The sequence below is a fragment of the Ranitomeya variabilis genome, chromosome 7, assembly GCF_051348905.1.
Source record: "Ranitomeya variabilis isolate aRanVar5 chromosome 7, aRanVar5.hap1, whole genome shotgun sequence".
Classification (NCBI taxonomy): Eukaryota; Metazoa; Chordata; class Amphibia; order Anura; family Dendrobatidae; genus Ranitomeya; species Ranitomeya variabilis.
In genome coordinates this window covers 76,894,066-76,913,020 of record NC_135238.1, presented here as the reverse complement: position 1 = coordinate 76,913,020, position 18,955 = coordinate 76,894,066, and the positions used below count along the sequence as shown (strand labels likewise).

Sequence of the window (18,955 nt, the reverse complement as noted above, 5' to 3'; positions counted from 1 at the left end):
TCTTCAAAACTTTCTCTTGTATGCAGAATCCTTGTGGGAAATGTGGAATTTGCTGTCGTCTCACTGCGCATTAACGACGTGGGAATCTTTGTTTTGCTCTGCCAATAGTAAGCTAAGGTGGTACAAAATGTGTTCTGTTCTGAGCGTAGCATGAACATTTTCCTCTGATAGGTTAATTAACTGAATTTATTTAATAACTATATTCATGTCTCAGGGGCCTAACTGTTTCCTTCATTCATCATATTTCATGTCTATTGTAATGAGGAGGTTTACTTGTGCATTCAGCTCTGTAACTCTGTTTTATGGACCAAGAAGAAATAAAAAGGAAGAAAAAACTAAACACTTTTGCTAAAACTTTTTATTACATTAGATATACTGAATGTATTATGATAATTGCATAAAGGTTCCTAACACTGCCAAACATTTAAATAGCTACATACATTAAAAATGCATATGATATTTACATATATAGTACCGTACTTGGTATAGAAATTGTTTTGGTAATTCAAATATCATGTATGGCTATTCATATGTTAATTGCAATGACTTAACTTGTAGGCTTTAACAAACAAGCATACTAGAATACATGTTCTGATGCATGGTAACCATTGCCACCATGCAATATTTTACTTTTTTCATATTTTACTAAATTTATTTCCCAGAACTCTTTCCATTAGTGAATTCTTACTGCTTTGTCCTCAACCGAAGTCTCTTCTTTTGCCATACTACCAGTCTTGGCCAACTGAACCATTGTTATAAAGGTTGTCCAGACTTCTGATTAAAGTCTTCAGTCACGCAATGTGACTGCAGACTTCGGAATCATTACAGCATTCACAATGCACACTGTCAGGATTCTCCGGTATTGCCAGTGAGCGGAAGGCCAAGTGACCACAAGTATGCGTTCTTTCAACTACATTCTGACTAGATGTGTTTGGCCTCACTCAATTCTCTTGTATGGAGCGAGGCTGAGCATATCTAGTAGGCACATGACCGCATTTATGCAAATCCAAAACTTGTGATCAGTACAAGCCTGGACAACCCTTTCAATGTCACTGATATACATATGTGCCTATCTGAAATCCTTAACATTCTCTTTCTGTTTCATGTAATATCTATAACATTTTGGCAACTTCATCCTGGGAATCTGAGAAGTATCTTAACTCAACCTTGACAAAATTGAGCTCATTTTCTTCCCTTGTTCACTTCTGAAACCACTTTGAAATTTCTCTTATTAGAGCTGCTATTCTACCCACTTCTCAAATTTGATATCATAGTGTAACTATTACCTCTGTCCTCTCATTTAGTTATCATGTCACAACATCTCCTATTCTTATTGCTTCTACTTTGCAAAACAAAAAAAGTTGAGGTTCACACCACCTTAATTTCTCATATTGACTATTACCATCTTGTTTAACAAGATACTCGCCTCTCTTATCAATTTATCTACACCTAAGAAACTTCCACTGTGCTTCTCTGAAAATTTCTGCAACTACTTTCCATCATTATAAAGGTAGCTTAAATTGATTGACCTTTGAATCCATTCATATTATTTTCCACACTACATTATATATTTTTCTGGGGTCTTTTATTACCCTTAATGTACAGGACTACGGGATTTAAACTGGCCATGACATATTCTCTTGATTATTTTTCTTGTTTTATCCCTGCTCTTTTGACAATGTTCAAAATGTTCTAATGTCCCTATAACACTCACTCAGATCTTCACAGCTAACTGTATAGCTTATCTGTACCATATACATTATGTACAAAATTAATTACTTTCTCAAACCCTGTGAGGTGTTATTTTTTAGGTCCTTCCTCATTCTCGGGTCTTCTACCAGAGGCCTGGTAGTTTGAGGGTTTTGCGCAGTATCTTACTTGCCCACAGCACTGTGCTTTTCTGGATGAGAGTTCAGATTGTATTTCCAGAATGTGTTGCAGCCATTCTTCCAACTTAGGGTTTATTGTTCCAATTGCCCCTATCACTACTAGAATCGCTGTTGCCTTCACCTTCGACATATATGCCACACACACACACACACACACACACACACACATATATATATGTATATATGTATATAGATATACACACACACACGCACATGTATATATATGTGGAATCAATGGTGTTATATAAATAATTAAGAATAAATATATATGTATATATATATATTAATATACAGTACAGACCAAAGGTTTGGACACACCTTCTCATTTAAAGATTTTTCTGTATTATCATGACTATGAAAATTGTACATTCACACTGAAGGCATCAAAACTATGAATTAACTCATGTGGAATTATATACTTAACAAAAAAAGTGTGAAACAACTGAAATTATGTCTTATATTCTAGGTTCTTCAAAGTAGCCACCTTTTGCTTTGATGACTGTTTTGCACACTCTTGGCATTCTCTTGATGAGCTTCAAGAGGTAGTCACCGGAAATAGTTTTGTCTTCACAGGTGTGCCTGTCAGGTTTAATAAGTGGGATTTCTTGCCTTACAAATTGGGTTGGGACCATCAGTTGTGTTGTTCAGAAGTCTGGTGGATACACAGCTGATAGTCCTACTGAATAGACTGTTAGAATTTGTATTATGGCAAGAAAAAAGCAGCTAAGTAAAGAAAAACGAGTGGCCATCATTACTTTAAGAAATGAAGGTCAGACAGTCCGAAAAATTGGGAAAAATTTGAAAGTGTCCCCAAGTGCAGTGGAAAAAACCATCAAGCGCTATAAAAAAAACTGGTTCACATGAGGACTGCCCCAGGAAACGAAGACCAAGAGTCACCTCTGCTTCTGAGGATAAGTTTATCTGAGTCACCAGCCTCAGAAATTGCAGGTTAACAGCAGCTCAGATTAGAGACTAGGTCAATGCCACACAGAGTTCTAGCAGCAGACACATCTCTACAACAACTGTTAAGAGGAGACTTTGTGCAGCAGGCCTTCATGGTAAAATAGCTGCTAGGAAACCACTGATAAAGACAGGCAACAAGCAGAAGAGACTTGTATGGGCTAAAGAACACAAGGAATGGACATTAGACCAGTGGAAATCTGTGCTTTGGTCTGATGGGTCCAAATTTGAGATCTTTGGTTCCAACCACTGTGTCTTTGTGCGAAACAGAAAAGGTCAATGGATGGACTCTAGATGCCTGGTTCCCACCGTGAAGCATGGAGGAGGATGTGTGATGGTGTGGGGGTGCTTTGCTGGTGACACTGTTGGGGATTTATTCAAAATTGAAGGCATATAGAACCAGCATGGCTACCACAGCATCTTGCAGCGGCATGCTATTCCATCCGGTTTGTGTTAATTGGACCATCATTTATTTTTCAACAGGACAATGACCCCAAACACATCTCCAGGCTGTGTAAGGGCTATTTTTCCAAGAAGGAGAGTGATGGGGTGCTACGCCAGATGACCTGGCCTCCACAGTCACCAGACCTGAACCCAATCGAGATGGTTTGGGGTGAGCTGGACCGCAGAGTGAAGGGAAAAGGGCCAACAAATGCTAAGCATCTCTGGGAACTCCTTCAAGATTGTTGCAAGACCATTCCTGGTGACTACTTCTTGAAGCTCATCAAGAGAATACCAAGAGTGTGCAAAGCAATCATCAAAGCAAAAGGTGGATACTTTGAAGAACCTAGAATATAAGACATAATTTCAGTTGTCTCACACTTTTTTGTTAAGTATATAATTCCACATGTGTTAATTCATAGTTTTGATGCCTTCAGTGTGAATGTACAATTTTCATAGTCATGAAAATACAGAAAAATCTTTAAATGATAATGTGTGTCCAAACTTTTGGCCTGTACTGTATATATATATAAATCTGAGTGTATGTATGTGAGTGTGTGTGTGTGTATGTATCAAGCCACGCCCACTCCACATAGCCCCATCAGGAAGTACAACTCCTGCTTTCAAATGAGATCATTTGGTGCAAAAAGAGAAGTTTTTCAACTGGATTTGTGCCCACTTTCAAAGTTGAAGGACAGATTTACCACTCAATTAGCTCACTGCTTCCATTACAAAGAAAAGAACCTTCATTTCTTCAACTCTACTTAATGGGAAATGTAGAAGCAGAGGCTCAGCAGAGATGCTCTTTAATTCCAAACACTCGCCTTGATATTGTCACTAACTTACATCAGTTCCTTCTAGTGTTGAGCATTCCGATACTGCAAGTATCGGGTATCGGCCGATACTTGCTGTATCGGAAATTCCGATACCGAGATCCGATATTTTTGTGATATCGGGTATCGGTATCGAAACAACATTAATGTAAAAATGTGTAAAAGAGAGAATTAAAATAAAAAATATTGCTATACTCACCTCTCCGACGCAGCCTGCACCTTACCGAGGGAAGCGGCAGCGTTCTTTGTTTAAAATTCGCGCTTTTCTTTCCTTTACGTGAGTCCCGGCTTGTGATTGGTTGCGTGCCGCCCATGTGACCGGCACGCAACCAATCACAGCAAGCCGTGACGTAATTTCAGGTCCTTCAGGATTTTAAAATTACGTTCCGGCGTTGTGATTGGTTGCGTCGCAGTCACATGGGAGACGCAACCAATCACAGCAAGCCGTGACGTAATTTCAGGTCCTTAAGGATTTTAAAATTACGTCCCGGCTTTGTGATTGGTTGCGTCGCAGTCACATGGGAGACGCAACCAATCACAAGCCGTGACGTCACGGGAGGCTGGACACGCGCGCATTTTAAAATGGGCGCGTGTCCAGCCTCCCGTGACGTCCCGGCTTGTGATTGGTTGCGCCGCGGTCAACCAATCACAAGCCGGGAGGCTGGACACGCGCCCATTTTAAAATTTTAAAATGCGCGCGTGTCCAGCCTCCCGGCTTGTGATTGGTTGACCGCGGCGCAACCAATCACAAGCCGGGACGTCACGGGAGGCTGGACACGCGCCCATTTTAAAAAGTGCGCGTGTCCAGCCTCCCGTGACGTCACGGCTTGTGATTGGTTAATGGCGGCCATGTTGCCGGGACGCGGACCAATCACAGCAAGCCGTGACGTAATTTCGTCACGGCTTGCTGTGATTGGTCCGCGTCCCGGCAACATGGCCGCCCTGACCAATCACAAGCCGGGACTTCACGTAACCAAGTAAAAGCGCGAATTTTAAACAAACAACGCTGCCGGTTCCCTCGCTGAGGTCCAGGCTGCGTCGGAGGGTGAGTATAGCGATATTTTTTATTTTAATTCTTTCTTTTACACATTTATATGGATCCCAGGGCCTGAAGGAGAGTTTCCTCTCCTTCAGACCCTGGGAACCATCAGGGATACCGTCCGATACTTGAGTCCCATTGACTTGTATTGGTATCGGGTATCGGTATCGGATTGGATCCGATATTTTGCCGGTATCGGCCGATACTTTCTGATACCGATACTTTCAAGTATCGGACGGTATCGCTCAACACTAGTTCCTTCACTTAAACAATCCATATGTTCAACTTTTCAAGACTGCACTTGAATGTTTGCCAAGTGACGATTACAAAGTTGTAATCAGAGCTGACAAAACATCACAAGGTGAGCATCAGCGGCATTTCAATGTCCCCACATTTGATGAGGTAGCTATTTTGATTGTGGGTAATAAGTTTTACAGCTGTGACATTGTGCTTCAGAAAAGGAACAATGGTTTGCAACGGGTGGCAGAAACTCACAGGTCCTATGATGCACTGCAATATCCAATCATCTTTTGGCAGGGACAGGATGGCTATCACGTTTAAATATCAAATCCTGCAACAGGCAACCCTTCAGCGAAAAAAGTGTCGGCCATGGACTTCTATCCTATAGGATCATGACAAGAGTTGGTGAAGAAAATCACATCCTCAAATGCAGACATGTGTATACGATACGCTTTATTGCAATTAGTGCAATTTCTCTCGGGATTAAGTGTTTCCAATAGGATATGGAAGAGGAGCGTGAGGTGTTGCCGGAGGAGGCGACTATAAAGGAGAAAAGTTGTGCTTTGTGTGCAATATATTCATTATAATTTGTTATAACTAACCACAGTCAGTTACTATGCCTGGGCAGCGCAGGGCTCTTCAGCTAGTATGTATATATATATATATATATATATATATATATATATATATATATATATTTATTTATATTTATATACTAGGTGGTGGCCCAATTCTAGCTCATCGGGTATTCTAGAATACGTATGTATGCATGTACGTCGCGCTGTGAGTGGGGGTTAAATTCTGCGCCAATACCGCTGATTGGTCGTGCCTGGCTGGCTGATCAGCTAAGCGTGGTTCAAGTCTGGCACCAATTCGTGGCCGGACTGCGCCTGTCGCTGATTGGTAGCGGCTGGCCGGGCACGACCAATGACCAAAGCGGTGCATAGGCAGCATCAATAGTAAAAAGTTCGACACAGTGTTAATAGCAGCGTTAACAGACTGCATGTGGTGTAACGCAGTCGGTTTAACAGACTGCTAAAACGCTATGTGGGTGCTGACTGGGGGGAGTATGGAGGGGGCACTGACTGGATGGGAGTAGGGAGCGGGCATTTCACGGCTGGCCGCGACCAATCAGCGACTTGGGATTTTCGTGACAGACAGACAAACAGACAAACAGACGGAACGCATCGAGTATTCTAAAATATGTATGTAGTATATTTATGAAGTTTTCAGAATAATGCAATTTATACACAAGATTCAGCCGGCCAGGTGTGACCAATTAGCGAAGCGTGGTTCAAGTTCTGCGCCAATTCGCGGCCGCACTGCACCTGTCGCTGATTGGTCACACCGCAAACAATCAGTGAAGCCAGAACCTGCTCCAGGTTTTTGAAGGCCCCGGGCGAAAAAGAGTCTCAGTGGGCCCCCCTCTTTAACACATACCACGATTCATGATGCACAGATACAGCAGAGAAATATATCACAGTCAAGTAGCATACAGCCCACGTAGTATGTAACGCAGCCCACGTAGTATATAACACAGCCCACATAGTATATAACACAGCCCACATAGTATATAACACAGCCCACGTAATCTATAGCACAGCCCACGTAGTATATTGCCCAGCCACGTAGTATATAGCACAGACATGTAGTATATTGCCCAGCCACGTAATATATTGCACAGCCATGTAATACATTGCACAGCCACATAATATATTGCACAGCCACATAGTATATGGCACAGCCACATAGTATATAGCACAGAGACGTAGTATATAACACAGCCCATGCAGTATATAACACACGCCACGTAGTATAGAGCACAGCGGTGTAATATATTGCCCAGCCGTGTAATATATACCACAGCCATGTAGTATATAGCACAGAGATGTAGTATATAACACAGCCCATGCAGTATATAACACAACCCACGTAGTATATTGCCCAGCCACGTAATATGTTGCACAGCCACGTAATATATTGCACAGCCACATAATATATTGCACAGCCATGTAGTATGCAGCACAGCCACGTAGTATATAACACAGCCCATGCAGTATATAACACAGGCCACGTAGTATAGAGCACAGCGATGTAGTATACTGCCCAGCCATGTAATATATACCACAGCCACGTAGTATATAGCACAGAGATGTAGTATATAACACAGCCCATGCAGTATATAACAGCCCACATAGTATATTGCCCAGCCACGTAATATATTGCCCAGCCACATAATATATTGCACAGCCACGTAATATATTGAACAGCCACATAGTATGTAGCACAGCCGCATAGTATATAACACGGCCACGTAGTATATAGCACAGCTCACGTAGTATATTGCCCAGCCACATAATATATACCACAGCCCCGTAATATATTGCACAGCCACGTAACATATTGCACAGCCACGTAGTATATAGCACAGCCATGTAGTATATTACACAACCCATGCAGTATATAACACAGGCCACGTAGTATAGAGCACAGCGATGTAGTATATTGGCCAGCCACGTTATATATACCACAGCCACATAGTATATAGCACAGAGACATAATATATAACACAGCCCAAGCAGTATCTAACACAGCCCATGTAGTATATAGCAATGTGGGCACAATATCCCTGTTAAAAAAAAGAATTAAAATAAAAAATAGTTATATACTCACCTTCCGTCGGCCCCCCGGATCCAGCCCAGGCATTTACCGCTGCTCCTCGCGACGCTGCGGTCCCAAGAACGCATTGCGGTCTCGCTAGATGATGAAGTAGCGGTCTCGTGAGACCGCTACGTCATCATCTCGCGATACCGCAATGCATGGACCGGAGCATCGTGAGGGGCAGTGGGAATGGCGACGGATGGTGAGAATATAATGATTTTTTATCTTGTTTATTATTTTTAACATTAGATCTTTTTACTATTGATGTTGCATAGGCAGCATCAATAGTAAAAAGTTGGTCACACAGGGTTAATAGCAGCGTTAACGGACTGTGTTACACCGCGGCATAACGCGGTGTAATGCAGCCATTAACTCTGTGTGAGCGCTGACTGGAGAGGGAAGAGTAGGAAGGGGCGAATTCACGGCCGGATTGTGCCCATCGCTGATTGGTTGCGGCCTGGCGGCCGCGACCGGTTGGCTACGTGGAATTTCCATGACAGACAGACAGACAAACAGACGGAAGTGACCCTTAGAGGATTATATATATATAGATATATATTCACACGCTACCGTTCAAAAGTTTAGGGTCACCCAGACAATTTTGTGTTTTCCATGAAAACTCATACTTTTGTTAATTAAATGAGTTGCCAAATCAATTGAAAATCTAGTCCAGACATTGAAAAGGTTCTAAAAAATTTTTTTTATTTGAAATAATAATTTTGTCCTTCGAACTTTGCTTTCGTCAAAGAATGCTCCCTTTGCAGCAATTCCAGCATTGCAGACCTTTGGCATTCTAGTAGTTAATTTGCTGAGGTAATCTGGAGAAATGTCACTTCATGCTTTCAGAAGCCCCTCTCACAAGTTGGTTTGGCTTGATGGGCACTTTTTGCGTACCATACGGTCAAGCTGCTCCCACAACAGCTCAATGGGATTGAGATCTGGTGACTGCGCTGGCCACTCCATTACAGATAGAATACCAGCTGCCTGCTTCTTCTTCAAAGGTGTGCTTTGGATCATTGTCCTTTTGTAGGATGAAATTGGCTCCAATCAAGAGCTGTCCACAGGGTATGGCGTGGCGTTGCAAAATGGAGTGATAGCCTTCCTTATTCAAAATCCCTTTTACCTTGTACAAATCTCCCACTTTACCAGCACTAAAGCAACCCCAGACCATCACATTACCTCCACCATGCTTAATAGATGGCATCAGGCACTCTTCCAGCATCTTTTCAGTTGTTCTGCTTCTCACAAATGTTCTTCTGTGTCATCCAAACACCTCAAACTTGGATTCGTCTGTCCATAACACTTTTTTCAATCTTCCTCTGTCCAATGTCTGTTCTTTTGCCCATATTAATCTTTTCCTTTTATTAGCAAGTCTCAGATATGGCTTTTTCTTTGCCACTCTCCCCTGAAGGCCAGCATCCCGGAGTCGCCTCTTCACTGTAGACGTTGACACTGGCGTTTTGGGTGTATTATTTAATGAAGCTGCCAGTTGAGGACCTGTGAGATGTCGATTTCTCAAACTACAGACTCTAATGTACTTGTTGAGTTGCTCAGTTGTGCAGCGGAGCCTCCCACTTCTCTTTCTACTCTGGTTAGAGCCTGTTTGTGCTCTCCTCTGAAGAGAGCAGTACACACTGTTGTAGGAAATCTTCAGTTTCTTGGCAATTTCTTGCATGGAATAGCCTTCATTTCTAAGAACAAGAATAGACTGTCGAGTTTCACATGAAAGTTCTTTTTTCTGGCCATGTTGAGAGTTTATTGGAACCAACAAATGTAATGCTCCAGATTCTCAACTAGCTCATAGGAAGGTCAGGTTTATAAGTTCTTAATCAGCCAAACTGTTTTCAGCTCTGCTAACATACTTGCACAAGGGTTTTCAAGGGTATTCTAACCATCCATTAGCCTTCTTACACAGTTAGCAAACACAAAATACCATGAGAATACTGGAGTGATCGGTGTTGGAAATGGGCCTCTATACACCTATGAAGATATTGCTTTACAAACCAGACGATTGGAGCTAGAGTAGTCATTTACCGCATAAACAATGTATAGAGTATATTTCTGAACCATTTAATGTTAGCTTCATTGGAAAAAACTGTGCTTTTCTATCAAAAATAAGGAAATTTCTAAGTGACCCTAAACTTTTGAACGGTAGTGTATATATATAAAATATATAGGTCACATTAAGTCTAACCTGTGATCCTAATATGCTGTTCTGGAGACTGACTAAAACCTCTATGAGGTAGATGCTAAAAACACTAAAAATGCTTCCCGACTTTACATGTGAGTCCACATCACAATAAATACCTGTATCAGCATGCTACGTTTAGAAATCCGGTACTCAAAAATTGTAATATCAGATTTTTCAAGAAAGGAACAAAGACATCTGGTTCTTTTGAACTTGTTCAATGAATGAGTCATCACAGCATCTTGTGTCACAGTTGTCTCAGTGTTCTTAGCGTAAAGAATCCCTGTCTCTAAACCTTATTTCCACTTGATGTAGAGGATGCCTCCTTGTGACCATTGCAAGTGTAGGTGTAACAGATCATGACTTTTGGATATGGGACAGACCCCCACTCCATCTTAAAACAACCATAAGTACAGTAAACCTAGGCACTAGAATAAATACACAAAACACATTATTTTGGTTGTCAAAATGGCCACAGCTTTATTTAAATCACAGGAATAAAGCAATCACAGTAGGAGTCAGGTAAAGTACTAGTACATTGGGTTTCACAAGTACTGTGACACCCCCAGCTGTCTGACATACAGCACCAGGACAGACAGCCATAAAGGGGCGGCACGCACTGGTTTGCCATACAAGTAGAGCCAGTAAACTTTCAGGGCACCAATGACCCTATTATCCTCACTCCTGTGCTTAACCACTGTGCCCACCCCTAATTAATGTTACCATTACAGCGTTCTTGAGGCTGGCCACCAAAGCCGAGCCTGTTCACCACCATGAGGTTTTACATCCTCTATTTCTTAAAATGGGTCCAACATAACTTGTCCGCAACTTCCACCTGACTACTAAACCGCAAAGCTGTGACGGGTTATAAATTCCGAGTCACATTTGACACTTTTTTTTTAAATAAATCACTCTTGTAAACTTATAAAGTAGAAGTCCCTGCAAAAGCATTAGGGGGACTAAACTTGGCAAACCTTTGACTCACAATGAGTCATCCTACAGCGCTCAGTAGAGGAACAAAACTCTGTGAAGGGAAACCTCTAGGGAACCATGACTGAAGGATTGCTCTTCCCTAGGGCTTAGAAGGTTAATGCTAAAGTTAACTCTTTATAGCCATGATAAAATTGGACCTGGTAAAAGATATGTAATGGCAAATTCAAAAAAATACAATAAAGCATTCATCAATATCCAAGCAATAATTAAAATGTTTTTGGACAGTGATTATAAGAGGGTGGAAAAGCGGGAGATGTTTCCTCGAATTCATCCAGTGAGAGAAAGAGGGAGAGAGACAGAGTTACCTCCTCTATATAAGCCCTACCCTCCCCACAGTAACACACCAGGCACAGACATACTGTGCTCTTTCATCTTAAAGCGACATCACTCTTGCTTAAAATCTACCCCGCTATACAACCAAAACTACAGGAGTTAAAGGTCCACCCCTTCCAAAGTCATGTCCTCCTCCGTTTAGTGCTCCGGTGGTTTCTTTCTAAAATCTCTCTATAGTTCATTCATATATTTGTACTTTTTAAACCATGTATCCCTAAGCTTTCTTTTTCCCAAATGAATTAATCTCAAGTTCCTAATATTGTGATCTACAGATTCCATTAACAACCTTGGTTACCCTCCTCTTCGCCCACCATCCCATCGCCCTCAGACGCTACTCTACACCTACTTAGTATAAATTTTACCTTCTGTTCTTGGGCCTCTCAGAAGAAACTCTTGGGCAGATCTATTATCTCTTGCTGAGTCTTGTCTTCCTACATATTTGCTCTGCATACAGTATATATAAAGGGTAATAAGAACGTTAATGCATATAATGAGCACAAATTGTTACAAATATTTCGCCCTCCTGTGGTGCATTTTCAGCACCTCATGGCAGTAAGCGTTAATCTTGCTGAACTTTCTTTATTATGCAAAATGCATATTTTCATCAGATTTTTTTTTGCCTTTCTCCTCTTTCCGAGCTGTTACAGAATAATAAACCTGGAATGGCGAACCGTTCTTTTGTTTTCTTTTGTCTGTTCCGAACGAATTACTTAAGAGTGACAGAATGTCACCGCAGTCAGATAGAAACGGTCTTTATTTGCATAATAATCGATAGTTTAATGTGCGCCTCTCTGTATAGCACTAGCCTTATACTTTGCTTACCGACACTTGGCTTTCATTTACTTTGTCGTGCTGCTGCAAATCTGCACATGGAAGCGAAGGAACCGACTTACCTGTAAACATGTCATTATATTCATAGATTCCCTCATGCATTCTTCCTGCTGCAGTCTACATGTAACATCGCATCCATATATATCTATATATTTCAATAACAAGTGTATTTTTTATCAGACCACTAACTTTACATTATGCAGCAACCAACGTTATTTCCGAATTTTTAGGTAAACATGCCGCCGGTAACAGTAATAGTTTAAGCCCTATAGACTTGTTAATCAAGATCCATGGATATTGCATCGAGAAAAATATATCTAAAATACCATCACCTAGTAATATCAAATCCTTTTGATTCCGAGACTTCCTGCGACCATGGTAACCGGTTGCTAAGCACTCATTTTCCAAACCATAACAGACACAGATTGTAGAAAACAAAGAGCTATAGAAAAAATGGTGGAATGCACATTATTTACTGTATATGACGGCAATTCAAAACCCTGGTTAAAAAAAGGAAACAGACCGAGCTCCAGAGGTAACAAGCTTATAACCCAAATACAGCAAAGGTCGTAACGCAGCATATGGTTCCCATGTAGAGAGACATAACCACAGGAATGGGCTGCAGAGAATAGAGAGGGTTTCCTATTGATTCCTTATGATAACATGCACTACTCCACAATATACTTCTTATTCTGCACGACAGTAATGGTGACAGACCCTGTCCTCCCGGATATGAAATGTGTATTACCGTATATCATAGGATCTGGTTTCCTGCATTGCTCCTAATAAGATGTAAAGGTTACCACTACCAGATCTTTCCCAGGATAAAGAAGCTTTACTATAAGGATTTCCGCCTTCTCCTCATATCTGCCAGACACACATATGTGATGATGATATAATACTTCTCATTGCTTATTGTGATTGACATATTTTATTGAAGGGTCCCTATAGAGAACCTGTGGCTGCACCCCCCTCCACTGCATCAGACCCCACTTGCCTATACTCATACACAAGCATTACATTACATGTGTACATTGTGTACATGTATGAAATATGCACATGGTGATATGTTACACACATTGTGCACACACACGCACACACATACACACACACACTGTATATATCTAGAACATAAGTGGAGATGTGTCCTTCTGTCCGAAACCTCGAAGCGTATTGCAGAACAAGAACAATCAGCCAATCAGACGTCAGCGTGCACGTGACTGGCTGTATGGCAGTGACACCATGAGCCCCCTCGCTTGGACACTGAAGTCAGCTACTGGCTTCAGAAGATGACAATGCATTGCAGGGAAGCGGAGGAAAGGTATGAGTAGGTGTATTTTTTTTTCTATGTATTGAAAAACAACAGTGTAGGCAGGATGGGGGACATATGCCAGGATGGGGGATATATATAAGGATTGGGGGAACATATACTAGGGTGGGAGGCATAAACCAGGATGGGAGGAACATATACCAGCATGGGGGGCATATACCAGCATGGGGGGGGCATATACCAGGATGGGGGAACATATACCAGGATGGGAGGTATAAACCAAGATGGGGGACAGACTGTATACCAGCATGGGGGAGCATATACCAGGATGGGGACATATACTACGATGCAGGAAATATATCAGGATGGGGGAGCATATACCAGGATGGGGGATATATATAAGGATTGGGGGAACATAAACTAGGATGGGAGGCATAAACCAGGATGGGAGGAGCATATACCAGGATGGGGGAACATATACCAGGATGGGAGGTATAAACCAAGATGGGGGACATATACCAGCATGGGGGAGCATATACCAGGATGGGAAGTATAAACCAGGATGGGGACATATACTAGGATGCGGGAAATATATCAGGATGGGGGAGCATATACCAGGATGGGGGGCATATACCAGGATGGGGGATATACAGGGGTTGGACAAAATAATGGAAACACCTAATGTTTTGGCATAATAATCTTCGAACATGTGATAAGCATGCAAACCGTGACATATGGTAATGTTTTGTAGTTGATTATTTGTGTTATGTGATATGTGTATGTAAATTAACTGTTTGTTTTGATTAATTGTAATAACATTGATGAGAACCTGATACCAATGGCAGACCTCTCGGATTTTCAAAAAGGCCAAATTGTTGGTGCTCGTATGGCGGGCACTAGTGTAACAGAAAGTGCCTGAATGCTTGGCGTGTCAAGAGGTACTGTCTCCAAAGTAATGACTGCGTTTGAAAGAGAAGGAAAAACGTCCGCAGCAAAGCATAGGTCTGGCCAAAAGTCAAAGTTGACTGAGAGAGACTGTCGGACTCTAAAGCGAATTGTGAGAGAGGATCGCAAGACCACGGCTCCGAAAATCACTGCTGAGCTCAATGAACACCTACAGAACCCAGTTTCCATGAAAACTGTTTGTCGGGAGCTGCACAAATCTGGATTCCACGGAAGCGCTGCAATTAGAAAACCGCTGCTCTCAATGACAAATGTTTCCAAGCATTTAGAGTGGTGTAGAAACCTCCAGAACTGGTCCCTCGAGCAGTGGAAACATGTGATATTCTCAGACGAATCATCGTTTACCCTATTTCTGACCTCCGGCCGATTGTAGGTTTGGAGACAGCCGAAAGAAGCATTCCATCCAGACTGCCTTCTCCCAACCGTAAAACATGGCGGAGGGGAACGCCATCTTTCAGGATGATAATGCACCAATTCCTACAGCTAAAATTGTTAAAGCATGGCACAAGGAACATTCTAATGAAGTTTAGCATCTCATCTGGCCTCCACAATCCCCAGAGCTCAACAGTTTTGAGCATTTATGGTCGATTTTAGAGATTCAAGTTAGACTGGAGGGTGTTTTAACTGCAGAATGGGCTAAAATTCCTTTGGAAACAATTCACACCTTGTATGAATGCATACCTTGGAGAATTGAGGCTGTAATCGCCGCAAAAGGTGGACCTACACCATATTAAACTAACTTTTGTTGATGTTTCCAGGTGTTTCCATTATTTTGTCCAACCCCTGTGTATAAGAATTGGGGGAGCATATACCAGGATGGGGGAACATATACCAAGATGGGAGGTATAAACCAGAATGGGGACATATACCAGGATGTGGGAAAAATATCAAGATGGGGACATATACCAGGATGGGGGAGCATATACCAGGATGGGGGAAGCATACACCAAAATGGTGGAGTATACTAGGATTAGGGGAGCTTATACCCTGATGGTAGAGCATATAAAAGGATGAGGGGAGCGTATACCCTGATGGGGGAGCATATACTAGGATGAGGGGAGTATATACCAGGATGTTGAGCGTATTCCTTTATATCTGCAGTCTGGTACCCCTGCTCCCATCTGTGGCTACTTTCTGCTGCCCCCCCTGCTCTCTGAATGAGTTGTTTTTTGTAAACTAAAACTTCAGTTTTCAGGGTAAATTGCCGTGTTGGCATTTTGCAATAAATAAGTGGGTTTTGGTTTGCAGTTTGGGTACTCGGTCTCTAAAAGATTCGCCATCACTGATGTAGTACATTACTTCAATATAATGGTGTTGGAGTCAGCGTGTGTGCATACCACAAAGAATCTGCATAACTAATCATATGCAAATTTATGTATGAGATATCCAAGATGATTGTCTATAAAATCATCACATTCCAAGCAGTGGTGGAGGTGAGATATGGAGCCTGAAAGTGAAAAGTTCAAAACATCGCTACACTTTTGCTCTCCAGTGTAAACACTGAAAGTGAAGGACCCCTGTGCAGGACCTGTGACTGCCCACCTCCCCCTACATCAAACTCCAGGCATCAGGACCTGACAATTTATTGTTTTTCATAGATGTCAGCATCCCGCTGACCATCATAGGAGGTCTAAGATGACAGTCACAAGGGCCTTAAAAGAGTACATAGTACAAAATCAAGGATAGACTACTGGAAATCACAGTACAGGCACCATATGTTGTATTGTACAGATTGATTAATATTCCAGCATAGAATAAGTTATGTAGAAGGTCACAATTAAGAAGAAAACAAGAACAATACAACAGTTATAATAATGAACGGGTATAAGAATATAATGGAGTGCCTAGAAATGCCTTCAATAGCTTGTGTCATGGGGATTCTGGTATATTTGAATGTGGAAGATGGAGACACCTGGCACCTCAGCACAAGTTTCACCACTCGCTGGTCTTATACGGGAATGAGAGAAATGTATATTTACAATATAAAAAGCGTCTAACACCATTAGGGCTTGGAAGTATACGGGCCGCCATGCCATAATAAGGGCAAACGTAGCAGCAGGTGCCACAAAATCTGCAGACTCCAGTCCATGGGCATGCACATCAGCAAAATAATACATTGGCACTACAGTCCATGGGCGTGCACATTAGCAAAATAATACGTTGGCACTAATACATACCAGGAAGCTAGAAGTTAGCGTGTGTGTGACAGCCGCCGCTTACTGTGCACTGGGTGGTGACTGATAGCACGCAAGAACAGCTGTATGACTGAAAGCTGGCGGCTCCCAGGAGTAATATAGTTTATTTTCTACAGGGTACCGAACTTTCAATACCATGGCCGAGCACCTTCATAACACTATTAATTTGCAAATTTACTCTATATATTCAGATTATTAGTATTATCTGACATGTCAGGTTCCCTTTTCCTATAAAAAAAAATCTATAAATATAACCATAACCTTGCTAACCTGTAGAACAAAGTTGTCAGATCATTTTTTTGCCACAAAGTAAATGTTGTTAAAACGAAACCCAAAAAGCAATGGCAAATTGCCGCTTTTTTCAATTTCATCCCACTTGGAATTTTTTTTCATTTTCAGCACATTATATGGTGAAATGAAAGATGTCATTGAAAACTACAAGCTGTTCTGCAAACAATTTGTTCTGTTGATGGAAAAAGCAAAGTAGTGTGATGTAGGTTAAGTAAAGATCAATCATGGAGTAAAGTTGCAAAAAACAGTCAAAGAAGAGAGTAAAATGAAAACATGGTAGACTATACATAGAGCCAAGAGTGAATAAGCCGAGAACAGTAAGGCGGAATAGTAACAATGTTTCATGCATTCTTTACCTTTTTCAGATGCTGGTGCAAGGTCAATAAAGCTTCGACATTTCTCACCTATAAATAGAAAACAAACGGTCAATGCGTCATTCATTTTACGTAAGTTTACAATCTACAAGTTGTATACAACCTCAAAAGGTTATTACCCCCGAAAAACAAGTTACTCCTTATCCAGAGAATAGGGAATAACTTGATGATTATTGGTTGTCTGCTGTTCCCCCTCGTTATTCTGGGGATTGCCCTCTAGAATTCCGTGAGTCATGGTTCTCATCAGGGCTGTGGAATCGGAATTGGAGTCATTGAGTTGGAGCCCATTTTGGTGGAGTCAGAGTCGGAGTTGGAGTCGGTGTCATTGAAATTTCAGAGTCGGAGGTTTGGCTTACCGAATCCACAGCCCTGGTTCCCATGATTTTAGAAGTGCGTATGTTCAGTTTCCACTCCTTTCATTGTCTATCTGACTGCCAGAAGTTCTGCACTTGGCAGACCCATAAACAATGAATAGAATGGAAACTGCACATCTGCACTTCTAAACCATAAGTGGAGGGGCCACAATGCCTTGTATTCATGGTTTTCAGGATTGCTACAGTGCTTTGAGGTCTACAGTAAACAAATAGTTATTCTATAATTATTATATAGTTTTTTTGTGCATAACTCTTTAAAGAAGCACTGCTCCTCCTCCCATCAAAGTTTTTATCCCTATATATTACAGTTATCATATTATACAGCACTGTGTACTTACAATTGTCCTTTTAGTCTTTCTACCGAAATAATTCTTCTTTTTTCTCTGCTCTATGTAGAAACAGAAAATCCCTTGTTCCTGCATGAGTCATCCCCTTTTCAACTCCTGACTAGGGTTGAGCGACCTTTACTTTTATAGGATCGGGTCGGGTTTCACGAAATGAAATGAAAGTGAAATCGGCCGATCCTATAAAAAAGTCAGGGTCGGGGTCGGCCGAAACTCGAAACCCAATGCACTGCATTGGGTTTCCAATGGTTCCCAGGGTCTGAAGGAGCGGAAACTCTCCTTCAGGCCCTGGGATCCATATTTAAGTGTAAAATAAAGAATTAAAATAAAAAATATCGCTATACTTACCCTCTGACGGGCCCTGGTACTAACTGGGAACCTTCCTTCCTTAGAATCAGCCTTCCAGGACCTTGCGGTGATGTCGCGGTGACGACGCGGCTTGTGATTGGTCGCGCGGCCGCCCATGTGACCGCTCGCGCGACCAATCACAAGCCGCGACGTCACCGTGACGTCACCGAAGGTCCTGGAAGGGCTGATTCTTAGGAAGGAAGGCTGCCGGAAAGAAGCAGGGCGTGTCCGAGGGTGAGTATATACCTAATAGGAATATACTCACCCTCGGCTTTGTTCCGGCAGCCTTCCTTCCTAAGAATCAGCCCTTCCAGGACCTTCGGTGACGTCACGGTGACGTCGCGGCTTGTGATTGGTCGCGCGAGCGGTCACATGGGCGGCCGCGCGA

The 18,955-nt window shown here is 42.0% G+C and overlaps 1 protein-coding gene across 2 annotated transcripts in view; it reads right to left on the bottom strand.

Annotated features, from left to right (window-relative positions):
• The window catches only part of GSG1L (GSG1 like), a 316,149-nt gene that overhangs the window by 207,691 nt on the left and 89,503 nt on the right, over positions 1–18,955 (bottom strand). For both annotated transcript variants that reach the window (XM_077275288.1, XM_077275287.1), the window contains exon 2: positions 17,484–17,531. In XM_077275288.1, coding sequence (XP_077131403.1) covers positions 17,484–17,531 — 48 coding nt within the window. The remainder of the gene's footprint in view (positions 1–17,483; positions 17,532–18,955) is intronic.